A 24,391-nucleotide genomic window follows, 5' to 3' on the forward strand; every position below is an offset into this window, starting at 1 on the left:
TAGTAAAAACATGAGTGTGGTTGCATTCAAAATAACTAACTTACAGACATGGAGGTTTGAATTTCATATGATTTCCACATTTAACAAAATATTACTCTCCTTTCGATTTTTTTCCCAAACTCTCTGAAATTTAACAACCAATCTTGGCTCATGGGCCATAAAAAATAAGAAGCAGACCAGATCTGGCTCACAGGTTATGGTTTGCCAACCCTGATCTAACTTAGAACTTGGAAATCATCTTTGATCCTACTTTCTCCTTTCTCTGCCATACCCTATCCAGTAAGTTTAGTCATGTCATTTTTGCTTTGTAGATCTCTCTAATCTACTGTTTCTTCTGTCACTACCATAGCTCAGTCCTTCAACTTAATTTTGGAAAACAATAATCTCTTAACAAGTCTGCCTACATCAAACACATGAAACTTGTCCTCCCAAGTTCTGCCAAAGATATTTCTCTAAAATATAAATCTGACCATATAAAATAACCTGCTTGACATAATCTTCCACAATGGCTAAACTGTAACATTCCAGCTCCTTAGCACTGTATACAAAAATCCTGATTTCAGCTTTGTTTTCGGCTACCATTTTGTGTTCTGTTCAGCTAGCCGTTTTGTGCTCAGCTTTTCAGCTACCACTCCCTACCTCCCATTTCATGGTTCAACGATACGCTGTACTCTTGTACCTTTATGTCTTCATGCATCATCTTCGGCCAATAGGGAATGAGACCCACTATTTGCTCAATGAAGTGATTCATTCTGGAAGACCCAACTCAGGCACTGCCTCCTCTGTAAAGCTTTTCATCCCTGGTCCCCATAAGTAGAAGCTGTTTTGGCTTCTGTACTACTTCTGTACTTTGTACATCTCTTAACATATATGTCCTCCTCCCCAACTAAAATGTGGGGTGCTTACTCTCATTTCCATAATATCAAGTCTTGATCATAGCTGGCAAGCAAATATTTAAAATCCAAAATAACTAATTTAATAACCCACAAATTAAGATACAAAAACAATTTAATAGTAAACACAAGCCCTTTCATACACAGCAAATTGTTTGCAGTTTCACCCATCATCACACCATTTCTCATGTCCATTCCATTGTACCTGTTAACTCCTCTCCTTGGAATACTCCAGCCACCAAGGAAAGCTAGCTAGTATTTATTCAACCTTTAAGATAATTTTAGGCATTACATGCTCTAAGTGTCCCACCTTAGAACTCTTACACTGGTTTAGACATACCTAAATCATTATACTAAACCTTTTACAGTATAATAACCTAATTCTGTTTGTGTCTGCAGTTAGCATGCGACTACCTTAGAAATGCAGTCTTCATACAGTCCTAGTACTTAATATAACATCTAGCATGAAACAGATGTATAATGTTTGCAAAATGAATCAATCAAGGGTGAAAATATCTGATTTTTTTTCATCTTTAATTCCTATCACACTGATTAGAAAGTATTGGTTGAAATACATGTAAGTTTCTAAGTACTGATATTTACAGGTCCTTAGCGGTTTTAGCATAACAGTTAGATGTTATATGTTACTATTAAAGGTCTTTTCCATATTTGTCACATGAAATTTAGTTTTAAATGCTGTTTTATGATCAATACTAATTATTTCTAACAGCAATTAATGAAAGCACAGTGAAAAGGATAATGATCTCGATTTCAGATTCAGTACTTAACATTTGCGTGTACACTTAAAAAAGATACCTGAACTTCACACTCTAAAGTTATTAAAATATAATCATGTAATAAAGTTAAATAGATTACAATACCGCTTCCATTTTTAGACTTTTTCTGCCCTGGTTTCTTCTTTGAGGCAGCTGCTTCAGAGGGAGGGGTGGGCTGTTTAGTAACTGGGACAGGTTCTACTTTTTTGCATGGAATCTTTGATACATCACTTTCTTTGGTGACCTGCTCTTCTAGTACAGGCTTGTGCTTCTTTTCCTTCTTCTTTCTTTCTCTAACACTACTTGAAGTTTCAGCCACATTCAGTGGAACAGGTACAACTTGCTCATCTTCTACAGACAAGGCATCAGATAATTTGAAGTCCTGGGGTACACTCTCAGAATCTGATTCATGGAGGTTCCCATTCTGGATTTCTTTCTTTTTATTCTTTTTCTTTTCTGCCTTCTTTTTATCTGTTTTGGTAGGAATAAGCTTTTGTTCTCTTTTCTGTTTTGCAAGAACTTCATCATATAATGTTTCTTTCATGAAAAGCCAGAAGAAGAGGAAAATTACTGTTATGACTACTGAAGGAATAAGGACAATAAAATATGTTGACTCATAAAACTCCATGGTGCTTTTGTTAATGTGATTCTATAAAACCTAAATGTGAAAAAAGGAAAAAAAAAGTCAGTCAGTCTTATAAAAATTAAACACACAAAATCTCTGCTCTTTCTATTGGTATTTCAGATTTAACCTGATTTACAAATCAAAGCAAGTTAGTTTTTTAAATCACATACTTGATTACTGTGCCAACTACAATTCAAATATGCAATTTAAAAACCATGGTAACTAGAAGGACGATAACACATTCCTCTCTTTTTAAATCACGTGATCCTAACAGAAGGAAAAAAACCTAGCCATCGCATTACTTTTTCCCCCAAACATTTACTTTTGACACTATTAGTATTTAGCTTTTTTCCCTCTTATCATACAATCTTCATGAATATCACTGTATAAGGACATAAAGAGGCATTAACTACTACCAGCAAACTGGATATTCATTAAAAGTATCACACTCTTAACAGCAAAGAAAATAGAGGTAGTTCATTCCTTCATTTACATCCAAGCTCATTCATAAACTGTGAGCACCTTTATTTCAGTAACTAACAGCCTAATAATACAGTGGGATAAAACAAGGTATTATGGACTCACAACAAAATAAAAATCAAAATGTTAAGACATGTCATTTGGCACTAAAATAAGGTACAAATTAGATGCTTTTCTCGATTTTTTTTATTCCATACTACAAAACAAGTTATATTGCAAAAACAAAGCTGGCAATCACCTTATCTTAGCAATTTTTAATCAGTAAGCAAAAATTTTAACGATATTAACATAATCCTGGACTTACTAAGAGACAGTCTTAACCAGATGAAGGGGAAAAGGCATCATGTGCTAACAAAATACTAAAAGGATCTCCACACATAATTGTTCTTCCCTGACAATTCATGAATTATCCAAGATTTTTAATTAATTAGACATATTTTTACTGTGCCTAAGTGTTACTGGTCAAGCAGAAATGCTTTTTAAAAGACTTTTATTTTTGGCTTTTTGTTTGTTTTGACATTACCATCCACAGGCTACTAGGTCCTTCAACTTTGCAGAGGGTTGGGGGAGGATAAAGGACAAAACAATGAGTTAGAACTCCATTGATTTTTGCTCTGGGATAAGAAAAGAGGCTAAGGCATTTAGCAGCAGCCACAGATTCTGAAAAAAAGGTCAAGTCAAAGTCAGAAAGGCTTTGATGAAGAGTAAGTTGCAGCCATGTGCAGCCTAGGTATTAGGAGAGCAAAATCTATGATTAAGCAGAGCAAGAAACAAACATTCAGGAAGAAGACAGGCCAGGAGACTACAAGAACTCTGAAACTCCTCAAATGGTCTGATGATTTTCTAGTTCCCCTTTCCAGGTCTCGTATAAGCCTAGAAGAATCACAATTCCCATCTTTGGATTTTCATGAGATTCCCTTCACATAATTAATTCAATTCCTCTTCATTTGAGCTCTCTTTCTGCATCTAGGAGGAGCCCAACCAGAGCACCAAGACAAACTTAGAGTCAAGAAAATGTCTGCAGGCCTTTAATCCACTATTCCCGATTCTTTACCCTAAGAAATTTACAAGGAAAAGCATATATAAAGATATTCATAGCAATATTACATATAATATGAAAACCTGAAAGAGACATAAAATATACAACATCAGAATGGGTTAAAATATCAATTCAATAAAACATTGCTAATTAAAACTGTAAATGCTAAGACTTTGTTAAATTCAATTAAATCCTGAATGGTCAAAATCATAATTTTACTTGTATGATCAAAATATTTCATGTATCATATAGCTTAAGATGAATATGAAAACGAAAGAAAGGCTTGTGCCAGAATCATGGATGCAGTCTCACTTGCGTTATTTTAAATTTTGTTAGTTTAAGAGAAATTCTTAAAATGCTCAATTTCTTGCTTATTTTTAAAAATGGCAAAATTAATACATACTACGATATCAATATATATCAGAGTTTCACATTATTCCCGTGGGCAAAAGAGTAATGTAAGGAGAGGGGAAAGGAGGCAAAAGGAAATGAGCAATGAAATCCAGGGGAATACAGGGAGAAGAGCAAAGACAAGAAGACATTTTTTAAGTTGGGAAGGGGGAGACAACAGAAAAATAAAAGAAAGGGGAAGAAGAGGTTGAAACCGTTAATTTAGCTGAAGGTGAAAGGAATCAGGTCATCAAAATTTTCTCTAAGTCCACAGAAGCAATTTAATGTATATATGCTGAGTTAATAAAATCTGAGATGACAACAAAATACACCAACATTAATTTCTCCCATATTATCACGTTCCCTTTGTAATATTAATGACCTTTTAACCTAATCATTTCTTAAACCTTAATAGATTTCAATTTTAATAGAATAGCTAAGGGTGTACACCTGAAACACAACATTGTTAATCAAATATACTTCAATTTTTTAAAAAAAACTATATATTCAGTGTAATCACAAAAATGTACAAAATAAAATCTGTGAATAGAATAATGAATAAAAGGAAATATACCCCAAAAAACAAAAAACACCAGCTAACAGTGGTACAGATTTCTGTTAGGTGAACCAGGAGAGAGATATCCATGGGGTCCTAAGAAATCAAACCCAAATCACTGGCTTTATCTTTTATTTGGACATAAATCAGTCAAAAAAACTTATAAAAGGTATCAGTCCTTCCTTAAAACAAACAAAAAAGTATACATACTCACTAAGGTATACATATAATGTCAAAAGATTTCTGGACACTCTGAAGGGTATGTATGGATCACAGGTTAAAATAAGAGATGAGAGCTTTTAGCCCTGACTTGCTCTAATCCCCCACCACCACTCCGAGAAAAAGTTAACAGAATGGATATACATATTCTGTTCCGTCTGAGTATGTATTATAAATGTTAATCAAATAGTTTTAAAATTCTATTTACTTGCCTTCCCATAACTTAAGTTTGTTCATACAAAAACTGAGTTGCACACTGAGTTAAATTTTGTAAACTTCTCAGAAGGCTTGATAATCTGTTTATATTAATGTAACAAATAATACAAAACCTAAAATTTTAAATGACATAAAAAAAATCAAGGAGCAATGACTATAAGTTCAACAGAATTACTTAATCAAAAAGGATAAAAAATATATATATAATGATGGGTCTACTGTTTATAATGATAAAGCAGTGAAATTAAGTGAGGGATACCTACAGAAATATCACACATTTAAACATCAAACTGTTTAAAATAATTAAGACAGTGTACTGCAGCAAAATACATTACATAACAAAAAAGTTGAAAATTATTTATGTTGAGCACAATTACATACATACATAGTCTGAGACTACATAAAAATGAGAATCATTACATTTTTTTTAGAGTGAGATTATGTACAGGTCATTTGTTCAACGTTAATTTCTTCTGCATTAAAACAGAAATTTACGTAACTACCCTGAATGCACAATATTACACTTTTAAAAGTTTAAACACAAATTTTAAAAAAAGAATTGTTATTTACATATGCCCAGAAGGGAAAAAGGAAGCAAGTTTGATCAGTATACTACTGAATTTTAAGTAAATATAAAAATTTTGAAATCTGTTTTCTTACTACCATGGCATTTCAGTTACTCTTGCCTTTGCCATCACTTTCTTTAAACTAAAAGAGAATTTAAAACAAATGACACTAATGAAACTAATTTCATAAATTCTGTTCTTCAACTGATAAATGGATGTCAACTGGAGTGACTAAAAAGAACTACTAGGGAAAATTTTAAGAAAATTTCAAGACTAAAATCTGAACAATCTTTTTCCACTGATTATACCAAATAACATACAAGCAGGCACATTTGTAAAGAGCAATCAACTGAGGGAAAGGTAGTTTTCAACCCAAGAACACTTAATTTCATAAAAGTTCCTGTATACATCTATAATGTCTGAAACAACTAAATGAATATACCTCTAAAAGATATATAAGCACCCAGAGGAGCCTACAGTAAGAGCTTTATTCAACGTACAACATAGTTAAAAACAAGTAGCTATGAAGCTTAAGCCAAAAGTTCTTATTATAAGTTCTTTGTAAAAACAGTGTTCATAAGTTAAAAAATCTACCTGTGACCTGATCATACTAATTCTAAATAGTTTGTATTCCAAACATGCCACTACTCATACCATGTTTCTCTTCCTTTAAATCCATAATAAAATCTTATGTTGTCTTTTTAATGTACAAGTTAATCTTTTTAAGGAAAAATATTTATTTATGGAAGTACTCTACAGTGACAAAAAGTCTACTGGCAGACATACATCATTTAATCAGATTTCCATTTCACAAACAGAACTTATCTACAGTATTTTCTGAACTCTTCTTGCTAAAATTTAAGATTAGACATTGTGTTGTCACTAACCTTCAAATAAAGTATTCCTGTCATATTCCAGATATATCCTGAACAAAAATAAATATGAAGACTGATGAATAGCAACACAATGAAGCACAAAAATAAAGTTAAGAGCCTCGATTTTTGGTCATAATTCTGCCTTGGTTCCAGGGGTCTCTTCTTACATAGCTCTAAGGTCCAAATTACTTGCATGATCCTGAAAATGCCAAATAAAAAAATTTAAGTGGTCCCAAGTTGGTGATGCCCATAGTGCATGTGCCAGAAGTGAATGCACACTTCTTTGGTGGAATGCTCCCTCAAGGAGCCTCAGGAATGCCAAAGATTGTCATCCATATAAGAGCCCACAACCCAAAATGATAGGAATGAGATTAGCCACCATGAACAAGAGACAACAGAAATAAACTAAGGAATCAGACCCCTACAGATTTAAGATACTGGAATTAATCGATAATGATTACATTATATACACATAAAGAATAAGAGGAAACTGGGAAAATACGCAAAGAACAGAACCGTCAAAAGTAACTGGGTAGACAGGAATCAATTAGGACTTCTACAAATGGAAAATATAATCGAATTTTAAAATCCAATGGGTAGGTTAACATAGGTGCAAGGAGACCAATTTAAATGACTATTTCAATAGGCCAAATAGATCTGATGAGAGTGAATCAAGTCAATGCAGATACAGATACTTTGGTAAAACAATTAACAGGACAAGGCAACCACAGCACATGGTGAAAGTGAGGGAGGAGTCTAAGACAAGTCCTATATTTCTAGCTTGGAAGAATCCATAAATGATGAAACCACATGTCAAATTCAAGAATATAGGAATGGGCTCGTGTCCGGGAGTTTATACATGATTTTGAAGAATCATAAAGTACAACCAGCTAGAGAAGATCAACAGTCAACTGAGTGGACAAAACCAGCTGTAAGAAGCAACTGCAGGTTCCAAATCAGGAAACCAAAAGGAGTGACTTTCTGAAAAGTCCAATTTCACATCCTCCCTACCATCAAATCTAAAAAACTTTGCCTTGTCCTTTGTATCAAATCATCACTTATCCTTCAAAATCCACCACAAATCATACCTATCTTCCACAACAGTCTATTAATTCAATTTGTATAGTTATTTAACACTAATTATATGTCAGCACTGTTTTCTAGGGTGTTCTGAATAAACAGCAAAAAAAGGCCACAATCCTTTACCTTATAGGGCTGACATTCTACTAAAAGACAGCCCATCAATTAATACACAGTATAAGAGACAGGAACACAAATGACATGTGAGAAAGAACAATAAAAACAATATGGTTCAAGTATAATAAACAAGAATGAAAAGTAGCAGAAGATGAGGTTAAAAAGATCACTTGAAGGGGGCAGGGGGCAGTGAGCAAACCATGTAGTTCCTTACAGACAATTGGAAGGACTGCGGCCCATACTCTGGGTAAAATGAGAAAGCACTGATGGGTTTTGAGTCGAAAAGATAAAGGGAAAAGGTGAAAGCAGGGAAAACTTAAGAGACAACTGAAATAACCTAGGCAAGAAATGATATGGGCAAGCTATTAGCAAAAGTAGTAAGAAGTAGTCAAACTGTGAGTATGTTATGAGGGTCGAGATAAGATAATTTGCTGAGGACTGGAATGTGGGTGTGAGTGAACAAGCAAAGATAATTCCAAAGCTTTTAGAGTAAACCAAATACAAAAAAGTTGCTCTTTACTGAGATGCAAGAAATGTAGGAAAGACATGGTTGGGGCTGAAGACCAGGAGTTAGATTTTAGACAGGTGGAGATGTCCAGTATGCAGCTAAACAAAAATAGTGCTTAGATAGGTGAAGACATTTATCTGTACAAGCTGGAGATACAAATTTAGGAGTACTCAGCACATGAATTATACTTAAAGCCATAGCCTGGATAAAATCATCAAGGGAATGGGTATAAACAGAACCCAGGTTTCAAGACTGAGCCCTAGGACAATTCAGTGCCAGGAAGATGAACAAGAATTTGCAAAGGAGATTGAGAAGAAGAGGTAGAAAGAAAATTAGGAGCATTTGCCCTGGTTGCTAAATGAATAAAATATATTAAGGAGAGATTAATCACCTCTGTCAAATAGTGTTGATTAAAGTACAATGCAAACTAGGAACTGACTATTGGATTTTAGCAACAGAGACATTTTTAGTGACTTTGACCAAAAACTAGTACAGTGGTGGTGGTGATCAAAACCTGACTGAAATGAATCCTAAAGTTAAAACTCCAGCAGGTGTGGACAAGTCTTTGGAGGCGATTTCCTGTGAAGAAATGAGAGAAATACAGTGGTAGCTGGAGGGGAACATGAGGTTGGACTTCAGTTTTTAAAGACAGAAATATAGCATGTTACTATGCTGACAAAGATGAAAGGGAAATGGAGAAAAGGAAAGACTGACAATGCAGGAGATTGAGGGGTGAGGGGTAGTGTTTTCAAATGACAAGAGGAAATAGAATTTGGTGTAAAAGTAGAGAGACCGGCCTTAGATGGAGGAACAGACATCTACAGAAACACAGGGAAGAATGAGTATATAAGCACAGGCAAGGAGGTAGACAAAGTGTAGAAGTCTGTGAACATCCTCTTCCTAATACCACTCTTCGCTTAATGAAATGGGAAACTAATTAGTTCAGAAAAGATGATCCTAGCAGTCCTATAAAACATATTACAATTATTATATTGTTAATTTTTATTCTTTATATAAACTGTTTATTTTGATTATCCACTTAAATTTAAAACTATGAATGGAGAATACAGGATGTTTAGCAATGTTGCACAAATAGATTTGCTGACTTGAATTTATGATCTAGATGAGGAACTAAGTATACAGTATTTATAAAACAGAGCATAAAAACATAACCTGAGCCTCAATGTGGTTTATTCCTCCAACTCAAGTACCATGCCTATAAGCTAGTTCTCCTTCTCCTAAAACCCTAGAGCATTTATTCTCTACATACACATTCATAGAATTCTGTGAGGAAGGTGACAGTCTAACAAGTATAAGAAGGCAACAATATACCGCAGTTTGATAGATAAAAGAACACAGAATACTGGAACACAAAATCTAAAATAGATCCAATTGACTTTTTTAAGTTTAGTTTATTGTAAATCATTTCAAATCAGCAGACGAAAGGCTAGATCATTCAGATCATATAAAGACATCCAGACAGGTTAAAGTTTTAAACATAGGAAAAAGTATAAAATAGTTGAAAAAACACAAGAAAATAAGTAGGTTCACTTTATTATATACAGCTGTGTATGTTTAAAAGTTTACAAATGTATTAAATCTGCAAGAATTTTTAAAAACTAAATTCTACAAATCAGTAAGAAAAAGACATCAATGAGAAAAATAAAGTATTAATCATTTCCTGAAATGGCCAAAATATAAAAACTCATCTAAATCTCCATTCTGTAGCTAGTCGTTAAACTAAAAGCATAATGACTCCAGAGCTCACAATATTTATAAAATTGTATTTTAAAATAAGAAGGAAAAAAGATTCAAAGGAACCAAAGACAAGATAATCTAGAAAATCAAACAATGAGTTGCCTGACTTGAGAACTTCATTTACAACAGCTTTTCTAAAATTAACTTTACAGACTACACTGAAATCAAAGCTGTAGTGCAATTTCTCCTTTTAAACTGCAACACATAGTTATTTCTATGACTCACACCTTATTAACACACCCCTTAAGTTATTTCAGCAATACCCTTTCTGGAGTATGGCCACCCCAATCTGAAACAAATCCAACTAAGGCCAGAGATGAGTAATGAAATTAAATTTCTCCATTAGGTATCGTGTCACAACACGTGAAACTTCTGTTTTATTCTTTTAACCAAAGTTACTTTCCTCCCTTTAATACAAGAATAGATACATCCATTTGAACAGCTCCTCCAAGAAACTGAAAAGGATCTGCATAGCTGGTAGCTGCTGAAAGTTAATCAGTATCTTTCAGGCTTTTGCCTACCCATCAAGCCCCAACTAGTCCATTTTCTCAGGAAAAGATATTGCTTATTTTAAAATATCTCCACATGAGATAACCTAGTTAAAAGTTTATTCTGTAAAGAAAGCCAACTTATGATAACTTAACTAGACAAATTTAAAGCTTTAATATCAAAAGCTTAGTGCACATTTAAATATTTAGCATATCAAATCAATATACAAAATCTTTCCAAAGACTAGCATAAATCATCAAAATTGTTCAAAAATTAACATTAGAACATGAAATTAACACTAATAATGTACTTTTAAAACAGCTGTACCATATACAGGAGACTCTCTCCCCCTAAAATCTATAGTCTTGGCCTACCTTTACTTTTTTCATAAGATCTCTGGGTTGGAAATGGCCATCTAATTCAACTAGCCACCCAAAAACCAGACCCAGCTGAATGGTCAGTGAGCCTATGTTCAAGAGGTTTAAGAGTCTCCCATAAGCCCCTTTTATAAAAGACATTAGAATATTCTCCTAGTTTTGATGCAAAAATCTTATCCTGTAACTTTTTGTGGCCCTATAACTACCCTAACCTCACCAACTATGTCCAATCCCACTAACACAAGGCAGTCCTAACAACTGATGTCTGGTACCAGTTAAATTTATCAACAAACAGAAAAATTACTTCAAAATCTGTCATCCCTTAGGAAAAGTTTGGCTAGGGTGTTAAACATAACAAGCCGATAAAATAACTCATAAATGCATCACCTTAGGTCACTCAACAACATAAGCACTAAAATGATAAAATGCTACATTTATTCTTGCCTAGTCCCAAAAGAGACATAATACTTAACACCATTTCACAAACTAAAGATAAAACGTATATGATGAGACAAAAATGTCAAATACTATCTGAAAAAAGTCTAAGGGAAATACTGGAAAAGTTTAACTTATGAAACAAGAATTTTTAAAACTTCCCTAAGAATTGCCAAATAGATACAAAAGAAAAAGGCCCAAATACATATGAAAATTTTAATATATAATCAAAGGGTCACTGCAAATCAGTAAGTAAAATATATGGATTATTTAATAAATAGTACTGGCACAAATGACAGTCATTTTGGGGGGAAATATCTATCATAATTACATATGGATCAAAGTTTCTTTGGTTTTGAGGGCTTTTCTCTGTATATATATTTTTATTAAAGTATAGTCAGTTTACAATATGTTGTGTTAATTTCTGGTATACAGCATAATGCTTCAGTCATATATGAGCATACATATATTTGTTTTCATATTTTTTTATTATAGGTTACAAGATACTGAATATAGTTCCCTGTGCTATACAGTAGAAACTTGTTGTTTATCTATTTTATATATATTAGCTTGTATCTGCAAATCTCGAACTCCCAATTTATCCCTTCCCATTCCCTTCCCCTGCCCTCCTCCAGTAACCATAAGTCTGTTTTCTATGTCTGTGAGTCTGTTTCTGTTTTGTAGATAAGTTCGTCTTTTTTTTTTTTTTATTCCACATATAAGTGATATTATATGGTACTTTTCTTTTTCTTTCTGGCTTCACTTAGAATGACATTCTCCAGGTCCATCCATGTTGGCATTAACTTATTTTTTATGGCTGAGTAGTATTCCATTGTTTAAATATACCACAGCTTCTTTATCCAGTCATCTGTCAACGGACATTTAGGTTGTTTCCATGTCTTGGCTATTGTAAACAGTGCTACTATAAACATTAGGATGCATGTATCTTTTTGAATTAGAGTTCCCTCCAGACAGGTGCCCAGGAGTGGGATTGCTGGATCACAGGGTAGTCTTTCGAGGAATCTCCATATTGTTTTTCATCCTCCATAATGGCTGCACCAAACTACATTCCCACCAACAGTGTAGGAGGGTTCCCTTTTCTTCACACCTTCTCTAGCATTTATTGTTTGTGGACTTTTGAATGATGGCCATGGATCAAAGTTTTAGAGGTTAAAAAAATTAAACCAAGAAAAAACTGGAAGACAAATGTATTTCTTTGCACTTTAAAATAATCTTATTTTATAAAAGGCCTTTGGGGGGTATATAGCTCAGTGGTAGAGCACTTAGCATGCATGAGGTCCTGGGTTCAATCCCCAGTATCTCCACTAAATTAAATTAAAATAAAATAAAATAAAATAAAGTGCCTTTTTTTCTATGTCTCATGTAAAATCCAGAGCCACAAAGGAAAAGACTGGAAAATCTCAGTAGAAATTGTTATAAATATTTTATGGGGTAAAAAATAAGTGACTAAACCAAAAATGACAAATGTCTGGTAGCCTTAAATTACAAATATCACTTAAAATGTGGGGAAAAAAAAAAGGATGAACCTGAGAGAAAAAATGAGACATGTTTAGAAGGTTCCCAGAGGAAAAAAGATATCCAATAAATATATTTTTTAAATGCAACCTGAGTCATATTAAAAAATATAAATTAAAACAATATGTCACCTCTTTCCACTTAGGTTGGCAGGGTAGGAAGATGTAGGAATGAAGGAGTAAGGGACAAGAGAAAATTTTGGAGGTGATGCATATGTTCAATATCTTGATTGTGTGATGGTTTCACCAGTGTACACATGTCAAAATTTATCATATTGTGCACTTTAAACATGTGCATTTCATTGTACATCAATTATACCTCAATAAAACTATCTTTTAAAAAGGTAGGCATGGGCCAGGAAATACGAAAATGAGTGTACTCTCATATAGTGTTAACTTGATTATAACTAGTACTTTCTTTAGAATTTGGAAAAATCTTAGAGTACAAAAATAGTGCATACTGTTCAACAGAAAAAAATTCCTTTTTCCAGTAGTTTATCCTATAGATATAATCACTGCTAGTAATGTAACTGTAAAACTAGAAAGAACCGTATGTCCAGCATTAAGGAAATGACTAAATAAGCTTGCAGTACAGCTTCACATGTAATATGGGAAGCCATTCAAATAATACTGTAAATAAACTAATGGCCAAAAGGCACATGAAAAAAGGTTCAATATCATTAATTAGCAGAGAAATGCACATCAAAACTACAATGAGGTATCACCTCACACTAGTCAGAATGACCATCACTAAAAAGTCCACAACCGATAAATGCTGGAGAGGGTGTGGAAAAAAGGGAACCCTCCTACACTGCTAGTGGAAATGCAGTTTGGTGCAGCCATTATGGAGGATGGAAAACAGTATGGAGATTCGTCAAAAGACTAAAAATAGACTTTCCCTATGATCCCAGCAATCCTACTCCTGGGCAGCTATCTGGAGGGAACTCTAATTTGAAAAGATACATGCACCCCAATGTTTACAGTAGCACTATATACAATAGCCAGGACATGGAAACAGCCTAAATGTCCACTGACAGATGACTAGATAAAGAAGTACATACATACACACACACTTTGGAATACTACTCAGCAATAAAAAAAGAATAAAATAATGCCATTTGCAGCAACATGGATGGACTTGGAGATCGTCATTCTAAGTGAAGTAAGCCAGAGAGAAAAAGAAAAATACCATATACTATCACATATATGTGGAATCTAAAAAAAAGACACAAATGAACTTACCTACAAAACAGAAAAAGACTCAAAGACATAGAAAACAAGCTTATAGTTACCAGGGTGGAAAAGAGGTGGAGAGGGATAAATTGGGAATTCAAAATTTGCAGATACTAACTACTATATATATAATAAACAAGTTTCTACTGTATAGTACAGGGAATTATATTCAGTATCTTATAGTAATCTATAATGAAAAAGAATATGAAAATGAATCTATGTATGTATATGTATGACTGAAACATGCTGTACACCAGAAACTGACAGAGCACTGTAAACTGACTATACTTCAATTTTTTTTAATGGAAAAAAAAGAAAAACATATTATAAATACACCAAACATACATAAAAAGCAAGCTGCAGAATGGTATAGAAGGAAAATTTCCTTTTATGCAAGAGTCATGCTCACATATGCTTAAAAATCTCCTGAAAAAACACATCAGAAACCATGAACCCTATGGTGACTTCTAGGTACTTTCCATGGTAACTTTTCACCTTATATTCTTCTGAATGTTTACATTTTCCCACCATTCATACATAACACTCTTATAATATAATTTAAACTTAAATTAAGTTTACTGTATTTTTAAATTATAAATTAAATCATGACTTATCAAAACTAATTTGAGGAAACCATTTCCAGCAATGAGCAAAAACTCTCCAATTAAACCTAACAAAAATTGTTCTGCTTTAAAATAGATTGAGTGTTCTGGAAACAAAGGGAAATCCTGAAAAACAGTGACGATCAAATAGGAACTGAAAGCATTAACGCTCATTTAAGACTAAGACAGGAAAAACTACATTGCAAGTTGGGGAAGTGGAAATGAGACAGGTACATAAAACCGGAATTTTTTTTTAAAAGGTTCAAGTCAGCAAAGGGTAAACTAAGGGAAAAGAAATCCCCATACTGACACAAGGAAAAGAGAAAGCTTGCCTGCTTCTCCTACCAGCCAACAGCTAGACAAAAAGTTTTCATTAAGATTTTATAACCATGGATTCTTAAATTTACATCTACAGTCTCTGCCAGTCCAGAACACTCCCACCCTTTCTACCAAAAATATTACACAAAAATGGCTCCAAGGCCATGAAAGCCTCTGGAAAAAAATTCCTTCTATCCAGTCAGGACTGTACAGCACAGTATCTACAGATACACTCCTGCTGAAGGTGAGTCTACAATAAAAAATGAAAAAAATCAAAGATACAGAGATCATATCACCAAGAAATCCAAATAGAGTAATATGAAAGACTATAAAAAACATTTTTTTCAGCTATTAGAAGCATAAATGAAATCACACACATAGAAAAAGAATAAAATACTCATATTAAAGGCCAGAGAGGTAAGAATTGAAGAAACAGTCATTTGTGTGTAAGCATCCACACACATATGTGCACAGACACAGACATTAAAAACTAAATGGACTGCTAATTCATACACAGTTAAAGAATTATCAGACAGAAAGATAGAGCTAATAAAAAACTGACAATGCTACACAAAATAATACGTTAGGGAAAATATGAAAGAAAAACTATTTAGACATGAAAGAATAAGTCAACAAAGATCAACAAATCAAATGGGACTAAAGAGAGAAAAGAACGAAGAAAGGCAATATTTGATAATGACTAAGAATTTTCAAAAACTGTTGAAAGATATAAATCTCCTAATTCCGGAAGGGCAACAAAATCTAGACAGAATAAATAAGAAGAAACAAATCTAAATGTAATAGTAAAACTGTATAACTCAAAAGATACAAAGTAGGTCTTAAAAGCAATATAGAAAAAATTACCCATAATGGAATAAAATTAGACTTACATATTAGTCAACAATAGAAGCCAAAGGATAATGGAATAAAATCTCCATAGAAACAATGACCATTAACACAGAATTCCAGATCCAGCTAAACACTGGAATATTCAGTTTTCAGAAGCAATAAATAAAGTCTGTCAGCTATGTTTAACAAATTTAATTGGGCAAAAAATTAAAAATACTTTATCTAAAATTTAACAATCTAGAATGCAGTTTTTGTAAACGAGCAATACTTCTTCTTACCAGAGTATAACTGAGAATGTTACAAAACTCTTTCATTAGGGATTACAACTAATGTTCTTCTTAATAAATTCTTCAGGAAGCTAGCAAAAAATTTTCTCTCTCTGGTCCCTCAATTAATGTTCAGAGTTTCCAAATACAAAGCCATATAAAATTAGGGCCAAACTAGACAGCATTTTACAATCAAGTGCACCAACTAAGTAACAGTAAAACCCTGATTATTTTTTTCTAAGACTATATAATCTATTCTGCAGTCTATATTTCAAGTTCTACACTTCTATGATCCACATTTCAATTTTTATTTTAACATCATTCCACCAATTCCTACCTTTGTTAATTGAGAAAGCAAAGAGATATAAAGTCTACACACACAATAAAATTATGACTAAACAGCAAAATCTTACACATATTCAACCTACAAATACATACAAATGAAAACACTAAAATACAGTAAGGGAACTGCTTATATATTTTCATTTTCCTATTTTTTTCCGAAACATTATTTTAATAAATTATTAGCCCATGGTGAAGTTAAAGAATCTTTAAATATTAAGAAATTTCCCCATTCCCATTCACTGAAATCAAGCAGCATTTGTTTCTATATTCACAATCTTATGTGGTCATCTTTCACTGAAATTGTACCTTGAGAATTATGGTTTAAAAAAAATTCACTAAAAAATTTCAGTTACTTATTATACAAGGTTTACTTTATACTACTGAAATTTAACATGCTGAATGAGTGAGTGACTCTCCCACTGATCTGAAAGTTCGCTCCTACTATCTGTGAGGCCAACACAGTGCTCAACATACAGAGCTGTTAGATTTTAATTAGCTAAAAAGGCAACAAGCGTAAATCTGGGAAGGAAAAGAAAATTCATTTTATAACATAAATAGCTTCAAAACATAAATAACTTTATATAGGTAGTCCTTATGACTGTGGATTCTATTTCAAAATAAACCTTCACAAATATAGTATACATCAATACCATTTGTGTTCACCCGTACTCTGAAACACAAAATCAAGGATTTTTATCACGATATGGACTTTTATGTTCTGGAAGTTGCAAAAGGAGGCTCTAACAGAAAAGTTTTTAAAAGTCCAGATAAAACTGCCATGAATTGGAAATAAGTACAAATTTCATATTTTAACAAACATTTAAACCTACAACAACCATCCAGCAAAGAAAACTTTTTTTTGCTGTTGATTTCATTCTTTTGATAGTGCTCCCAGTAAGCAACCAAAGCAAAAAAAAACAGTAAGAGAGGTTAATCTAAGAACAACCTCCAAGAAAAATTCACATCTCTTGAATTTCACTAAATGGATTCCCACATTCTTGAAGTTGGTTTATAAATTATCTAGTTAACATAATTGAAATACTGCATATAGCATACCTTGAAAATTTGTGACTACAAAGTCTCCCTTTCAAACAACAGAAATATGATTTAAGAAGTTCAAATGTGATCAGGTATCAGAAATCTTAAATATAGCCACAAAAAAAATTTTGTAATAGCACCAAAACCAATACCTAGGAATAAATACAAAGAGGTGAAAGATCTGTACACTGAAAACTATAAAGATACTATGAAAGAAATTGAAAATGATACAAACACATGGAAAAGATATAGATTCAATGCAATACCTATCAAAATGCAAATGACATTTTTTACAGAAACAGAAAAAACAATCCTAAAATTCATGTGGAACCACAAAAGACCACCAACAGAAAAAGCAATTTTGAAAAAGAATATGGCTTTCTGATTTCAAACTATACTACAATGCTATAGTAATCAAAAAACAGTATGGTAGTGGCATAAAGACCAAGATACATACCAACAGAACAGAATCAAGAACCCGGAAATAGGGGGGAGGGTATAGCTCAAGTGGTAGAGCACATGCTTATTAGCATGCACGAGGTCCTGGGTTCAATCCCTAGTACCTCTGTTAAAAATAAATAAATCTAATTACCTCCTCCACCCCACCAAAAAATAATAAAGTAATACAATAATAAATAAAATTTTAAAAGAACCCAGAAATTAACCCACATATATGCACATAATATTTGACAAAGGAGCCAAGAATACTCAATGGGGTAAGATGGTCTCTTCAATAAATGTTGTCGGGAAAATGGGATATTCACACACAAAAGAATGAAACTGGACCCCTATCGTACAACACTCACAAAAATTAACTCAAAACAGATTAAAAACTTAAATGTAAGATCTGAAACCATAAACTTCCTAGAAGAAAACAGTGGGGAAAAGCTCCCTGACATTGGTCTTAGCAGTGCTTTTTTTGGGTATGATACCAAAAGCACATGCAACAAAAGGAAAAATAGACAAGTGAGACTACACCAAACTAAAAAGCTTCTGCACAGCAAAGAAAAGATCAACAAAAAGAAAAGGCAAGCTCAAAGAATGGGAGAAAAATATTTGCAAACCGTATGCCAGATAAAGAATTAACAGCTAAAATATATAACGAATTCATACAACTCAATAGTCAAAAAAAAATTGTTTTAAATGGGCAAAGGACCTGAATGGACATTTTTTCAAAGATACACAAATGGCCAACAGGTACACGAAAAGGTGCTCAATATCATTGATTACAGGGAAAATGCAATTCAAAACTACAATTAGGTATCACCTTACACCTGTTAGAATGACTATCATAAAAAGACAAGAGACAACAAGTGCTGGCAAGGATATGGAGAAAAGAAAACCTTTGTGCACTGTTGGTAGAAATGTAAACTGGTACAGCTACTGTAGAAAACTATACGAAGGTTCCTCAAGAAATTAAAAATAAAAGTACCATATAATCCAGCAAACCCAATTCCCTCAGGTAAAATACCCAATAGAAATGAAATCACTATCTTAAAAAGATATCTACACCCCCAAGTTCACTGCAGCATTACAATAGCCAAGACATAGCAACAACCTAAGTGTCCATCAACAGATGAATGGATAAAGAAAATGCGGTACATATATACAATGGAATATTATTTGGCCATGAGAACAAAGACCTGCTATTTGCAACATCATGGATGGACCTTGAGGGCATTATGCTAACTGGAATAAGACAAAGACAAATACTGTATGATATCACATGTGGAATTTAAAATAAAACTGAACTCATAGAAACAGAGTAGAATGGTGGTTATCAGGGGCTTTGGGGAGATGTTTTTTAAGGGCATAAACTTGCAACTAGTACATTAAATACTCCAGGAGATCTAATGCACAGCATAGTGATTATGGTCAACAATAATGTACTATAAACTTAAAAGATGCTAACAGAGTAAACTCACACAATGTTATATGTCAATTATATCTCAAGCCAGAAAAAAATGAAAATGTAGGCACAAATTTAGGCCCTATTCCTATGGCCATTCTGCTCTGAACACTGTGCTTAGAAACCACATTTACACAGCAATCTTAAGAGCAGTGAAAAGACAAAGTGCTGCCTTCAACAGTACACTGGTGCCACAATCCCACATTTCAAGATCCACAAAAGACTTCCGCTTTCCCCACTAACAGAAGATGTCTGACATACTGCTTGATAGAGGCAGCACAGAGCAGAGGAATCAAAGTAGAGGAAGGCTCAGTGGTCGTAACCCACCTCCTCCCATACTCAACAGTTTTCAGTCTTTCTGAGTCTCCTCTTAAAATATCTTCCCTTAGGAAAGGCTCCTTAAAAATGAAAAGTACTTTGATGCCAATGGACATTCAAAGCATAGCAAAAAGTATCCCATGGTGAGCTCCAACTGTATCATGGGGCATAAATAATAGTATTTTTTTTTCCCTAAACCCCTAGCCTCCCCATTTTCTTTGATGCTTGCAAGAAAACAAGCAATCAGTAAAAAATAGTCACTAGGCTTGGCTGCCCAATTGTTTTAACTATAGGACTAATCAGTTTTCTTTTTTAGTAAGTAAGAAAAGAACACAATGTAAATCAACTATACTTCAATTAAAAAGTTTTAAAAAATAAAAAAAATTTTTAAAAAGATGTCTGAAAATATTAAAAAAAATTTAGTGATCATCTACTAACAGTAGCAGAAAGCAGTCTAATTTAAATTGGTGAATTCATTATGGGTAAATTTAATATTACTAACTAAAAAACTTAGGAGCATTAAAAGTCATTCACTATAAACAAGTCATCTCAATGCCTCTCTTTTTTTCCTCTATAAAAAACTTACTAAATCAGGAGAACCCAATACACATCATAGAATGTATGATTTTGGCAAAATACTTGACAAGGTAGACATGCTATGCTTGGAGACAAGATAGAAAAGTATTAAAAGATGGCCGATTAGTAGAAGAAATCCAGGAATATTTAAAAAGTTAAATGATCATATCCCAGAGTTGCCAATTAATAATTTAGAAAGAGTCTTAATCATGTATCAAAAGGCTCTGTTCCTCAATGTGTTAAACACAAGGGTATTTCAAAAGAGAACAAAGGACAAATCAACCGAAAATTATTCACAAAATAAGATTTTTATTTATCCTTTGCTACCAAACTCTTTCCGTGTTTCCTGGCTAGACAGTAGGAATTTCCATAACTAGCTCAGATAAGGATGGATACCATGTTATTTCAATGCACAGATGAAAACATACCTCTGAACTTTTGCCTTCTATAGAGCCGGTGTACAGCCATCTTCCCCATTCTTTATTCCCTACCTGCATTTTAGGTATGGTTTATTCTTTTGAATTTTTAGTTTCTGACTCAGGGACATGTGTATGTTAGTTCTGGGTTCAGCCATATCTTTCTGATAATCTTTTGTTTTTCAACCATTATTTTAAAGTGTTTTGAATAGAAGCATCCTTATTGGGCATCTTCATTATTATTTCTATTACCTTGTTTTTTTGAAGCTCAAATTAGTGTATCCTCAGTGTTGTTCAGTGATCTATTTCATCCCTTTGCTCAAATCTGCCCTCTTTTAATCTTGTTGGATGTTATTCAGATCTGATTTTAGTACCACACTAGTTTGTTCTGACTGTAATCAATTAAAATTCATAACCCTTGAAATATGATTCTTGTTTCTGCTAGTTCATCTCACTCATCCTATGTTTCTCTAGTCTGTTTTGAAGTATAGGTATCCCTTGCTAGTTCAACTAAGGCTGAATCATTTTTTTTCTTTTTTGAGGTAGCACTGGTTATCTTGATATCTCAATTCTTGTTGCTTATTGTCTCAAACTGGGAATCAAATATATGTATCCTTTGTTTAATGACTTCATTCTTGAAAACTCTACTGCTAAATGAAAAGCCATCCTAAGAAAACATTTTCATGAATTTTTAATGGGAAATTATGCTGCTGCATTTCAACCAATCAGTTTTCACATAGGAAAACATTAATGTAGTAAAGACGATGAGTTTATATAAGTGTAAGCAACACTTTGACAGTGAATAAATACACTTTGAACCTAAAATTTAATGTCATAAAATGAAGGTTTATTGTACTTGCCAAAGGAGGAAGAGAAAACTTGGTAGTGGTGGTGGTTGGTGGGGTGTAATTCTTTGGAAAGTCTGTTCTTTTTACACCATTTTCTTCAATTTCAACCTTTTTGGAGCTAAAGGTTATCTTATCTTGCATTCAGTCTGCACTTAAAAAGTCAAACTGTGGTACAGATAAGCACCTTTACAGAATAAAGGCCAAACACAAGTCCTTTAAGCAATGTGGAAATAGAACACAGGCCAAAAGTACTGAAGAGTTGTAGAGGATGATAGCTTTGCATCTTTCTTCCTTGGCATATGTACACAAAACAAATGTTTTTAGTTCATCCAGATGTGTGCAGTACATCAATACATATGATGTATTCCAACTAGAAACCATTCTATTAACTTAGATCAGATTCAGGATCATGACTTGAGTGCAAGACTAAGACACAGACAGCATGGCATACTTCCAAAAGGATGTACCTAACGTCTGGATGTCTCTTTGTGGTATTAGCAACCATTGGTGATCTTTGCCTAGACATTATTCATTAGGAGATGCAAAATGGTGATATTCTAAGTCTTCTTTTTTTTAATTGAAGTATAGTCATTTACAATGTTCTATCAATTTCTGGTGTATAGCGTAATGCTTCAGTTATACATGCATTCCTTTTCATGTTCTTTTTCATTATAAATTACTACAAGATATTGAATATAGTTCCCTGTCCTCTACAGTAGAAACTTGTTTGTCTATTTTATATGTAGCAGTTAGTATTTGCAAATCTTGAATTCCCAATTTATCCCTTCTTACTCCCTTTCCCCCTGGTAACCATAAGTTTGTTTTCTATGTCTGTGAGTCTGTTTCTGTTCTGTAAATAAGTTCATGTGTGATTTTTTTTTTTTTTTTTTGATTTCCACATATGGTATTTTTCTTTCTCTTTCTGACTTACTACACTTAGAATACCATCTCCAGGTGCACCCATGTTGCTCCAAATGGTATTACTTTATTCTTTTTTATGGCTGAGTAGTATATCATTGTATATATGCACCACAACTTCTTTATCCGGTCATCTGTCAATTAGGTTGTTTCCATGTCTTGGCTATTATTAACAGTGCTGCTATGAACACTGGGGTGCATGTATCTTTTTAAATTAGAGTTTCCTCAGGATATATATCATTCTTTATTAGGTAGAATACATCTACAGAAAGAAACTTCTCTCATGACCTATTTGGTTACCCTGAGATACAAATCATGTAAGAAAAGTAGGATAAATGTTTATTTTTCTTTATTTGTTATCATTGCCAAAATAATCAGTTTGCCCAACCAACTAATTAAGGTTTTTTTTTTTAATGTTTTAGTATCATTATGAACTCACAAATTAAACATATTTGAATTGTTTCTATTCATTTGTTGCTTTCTTTATTGATGTTCAAATTGTCCCTTTTGGCCAATGGGATCTTATTCAGGATGGCTCCTGGGTTGTTTTGATACTGCTCTCATAGTTTTTGGTTGCTCTGTTGCTTTCTGATAAGACAAGACATTCTATAGGCAGTGGCAAAAAAAAAAACTCTAGAGTCACCCCCATGATCCCTGCCTCCTGACATTCTTACTGTTATACAATCTCCTCCCGTTAAGAACAAGTGGGACCTGTGACTTGCTTCTTAATCGATACCATATGTCAAAGGTAACAGGATGTTAAGTGATTACATGCACATGATTATGTTACATAAGACTGTAACTCCTGTTACTAGGACACTCTTTCCCTCTCTCACTGGCTTTGAAGAAACCAGCTGCCATGTTATAAGCTGCCTATGGAGAAGGTCATGTGACAAGGTGCTAACAACAGCCACAAGAAACTTAGCCTTTCAGTTGAGCAGCCTTCAAGAACTGAATGCTGCCAAGGACCACCTGAACTTGGAAGCACATCTTTCCCCAGATGAGTCTCAGATAAGACCCCTGCCCTGGTCAACACCGTAAGAGCAGTTTTGTGAAACCCTGTAGCAGAGGACCCAACTAAGCAGGTCCTGCAGAAGTGTTGTTTTAAGCCCCTAAGCTTGTGGTAATATTGTTATACAGAAATAGATAATTAATATGCAAGCTCACCTCATATATTTCCTGCCTTAGATTTGGAAAATGCCCATTCTGAGCACTCAGTTACTTTTATTATGAAAAGGTATTTAAGACCACAATGTGAGCATCAGGAGTGCTCCCAAGTTGGTCACTATCTCTAGGCCTTTTAAGTAGTCAACAGGACTAGAAAATGTAAACACTTTAATAAGCTGAATTACTACATGAGTGAACACAGATGCTTCTACTCTAATTTAGTACTATTGGGTTTCTACTTAATTTCACTGCCCTTAAAACTGTATCTGCTTTAAAGAATACTAAAAATCTTAGTTCTGAACAATGCCAACATATTCACTTATTTCATTTAGCCCACAATACACACATTACGCAGTACTGAAATAACAACATACACATTACCACAAAAATTATAATTGTAATAGTTCAAGATTTGTTTTCCTTTTTGCCATCCTTCCTCCATTCTCTTTCCAGGGTATATTCCAATGGGGATATACTACAGTCAGATTACTGTGTTTTAAAGTCACCTGGCACAGCTTCACTCTGGTGGCCACCAAGTGAATATAGATAAAATTCATTTGTTTCATTTTACTTTTGATTTTTAGGGATCTAAAAAAAAATTTAATGATTATGTAAAATATTTACATGGCTTAAAAGTCAAATCCAAAGAAAAAG

At 33.5% G+C, this 24,391-nt stretch overlaps 1 protein-coding gene across 6 annotated transcripts in view; it reads right to left on the reverse strand.

Annotated features, from left to right (window-relative positions):
- KTN1 (kinectin 1) overlaps positions 1-24,391 on the reverse strand; it is a 99,752-nt gene that overhangs the window by 64,662 nt on the left and 10,699 nt on the right. For all 6 annotated transcript variants that reach the window (XM_074365481.1, XM_074365480.1, XM_074365484.1 and 3 more), the window contains exon 2: positions 1,775-2,327. In XM_074365481.1, coding sequence (XP_074221582.1) covers positions 1,775-2,297 — 523 coding nt within the window. In that variant the 5' untranslated portion in view covers positions 2,298-2,327. The remainder of the gene's footprint in view (positions 1-1,774; positions 2,328-24,391) is intronic.

Source organism: Camelus bactrianus, chromosome 6 (genome assembly GCF_048773025.1).
Source record: "Camelus bactrianus isolate YW-2024 breed Bactrian camel chromosome 6, ASM4877302v1, whole genome shotgun sequence".
NCBI lineage: Eukaryota > Metazoa > Chordata > Mammalia > Artiodactyla > Camelidae > Camelus > Camelus bactrianus.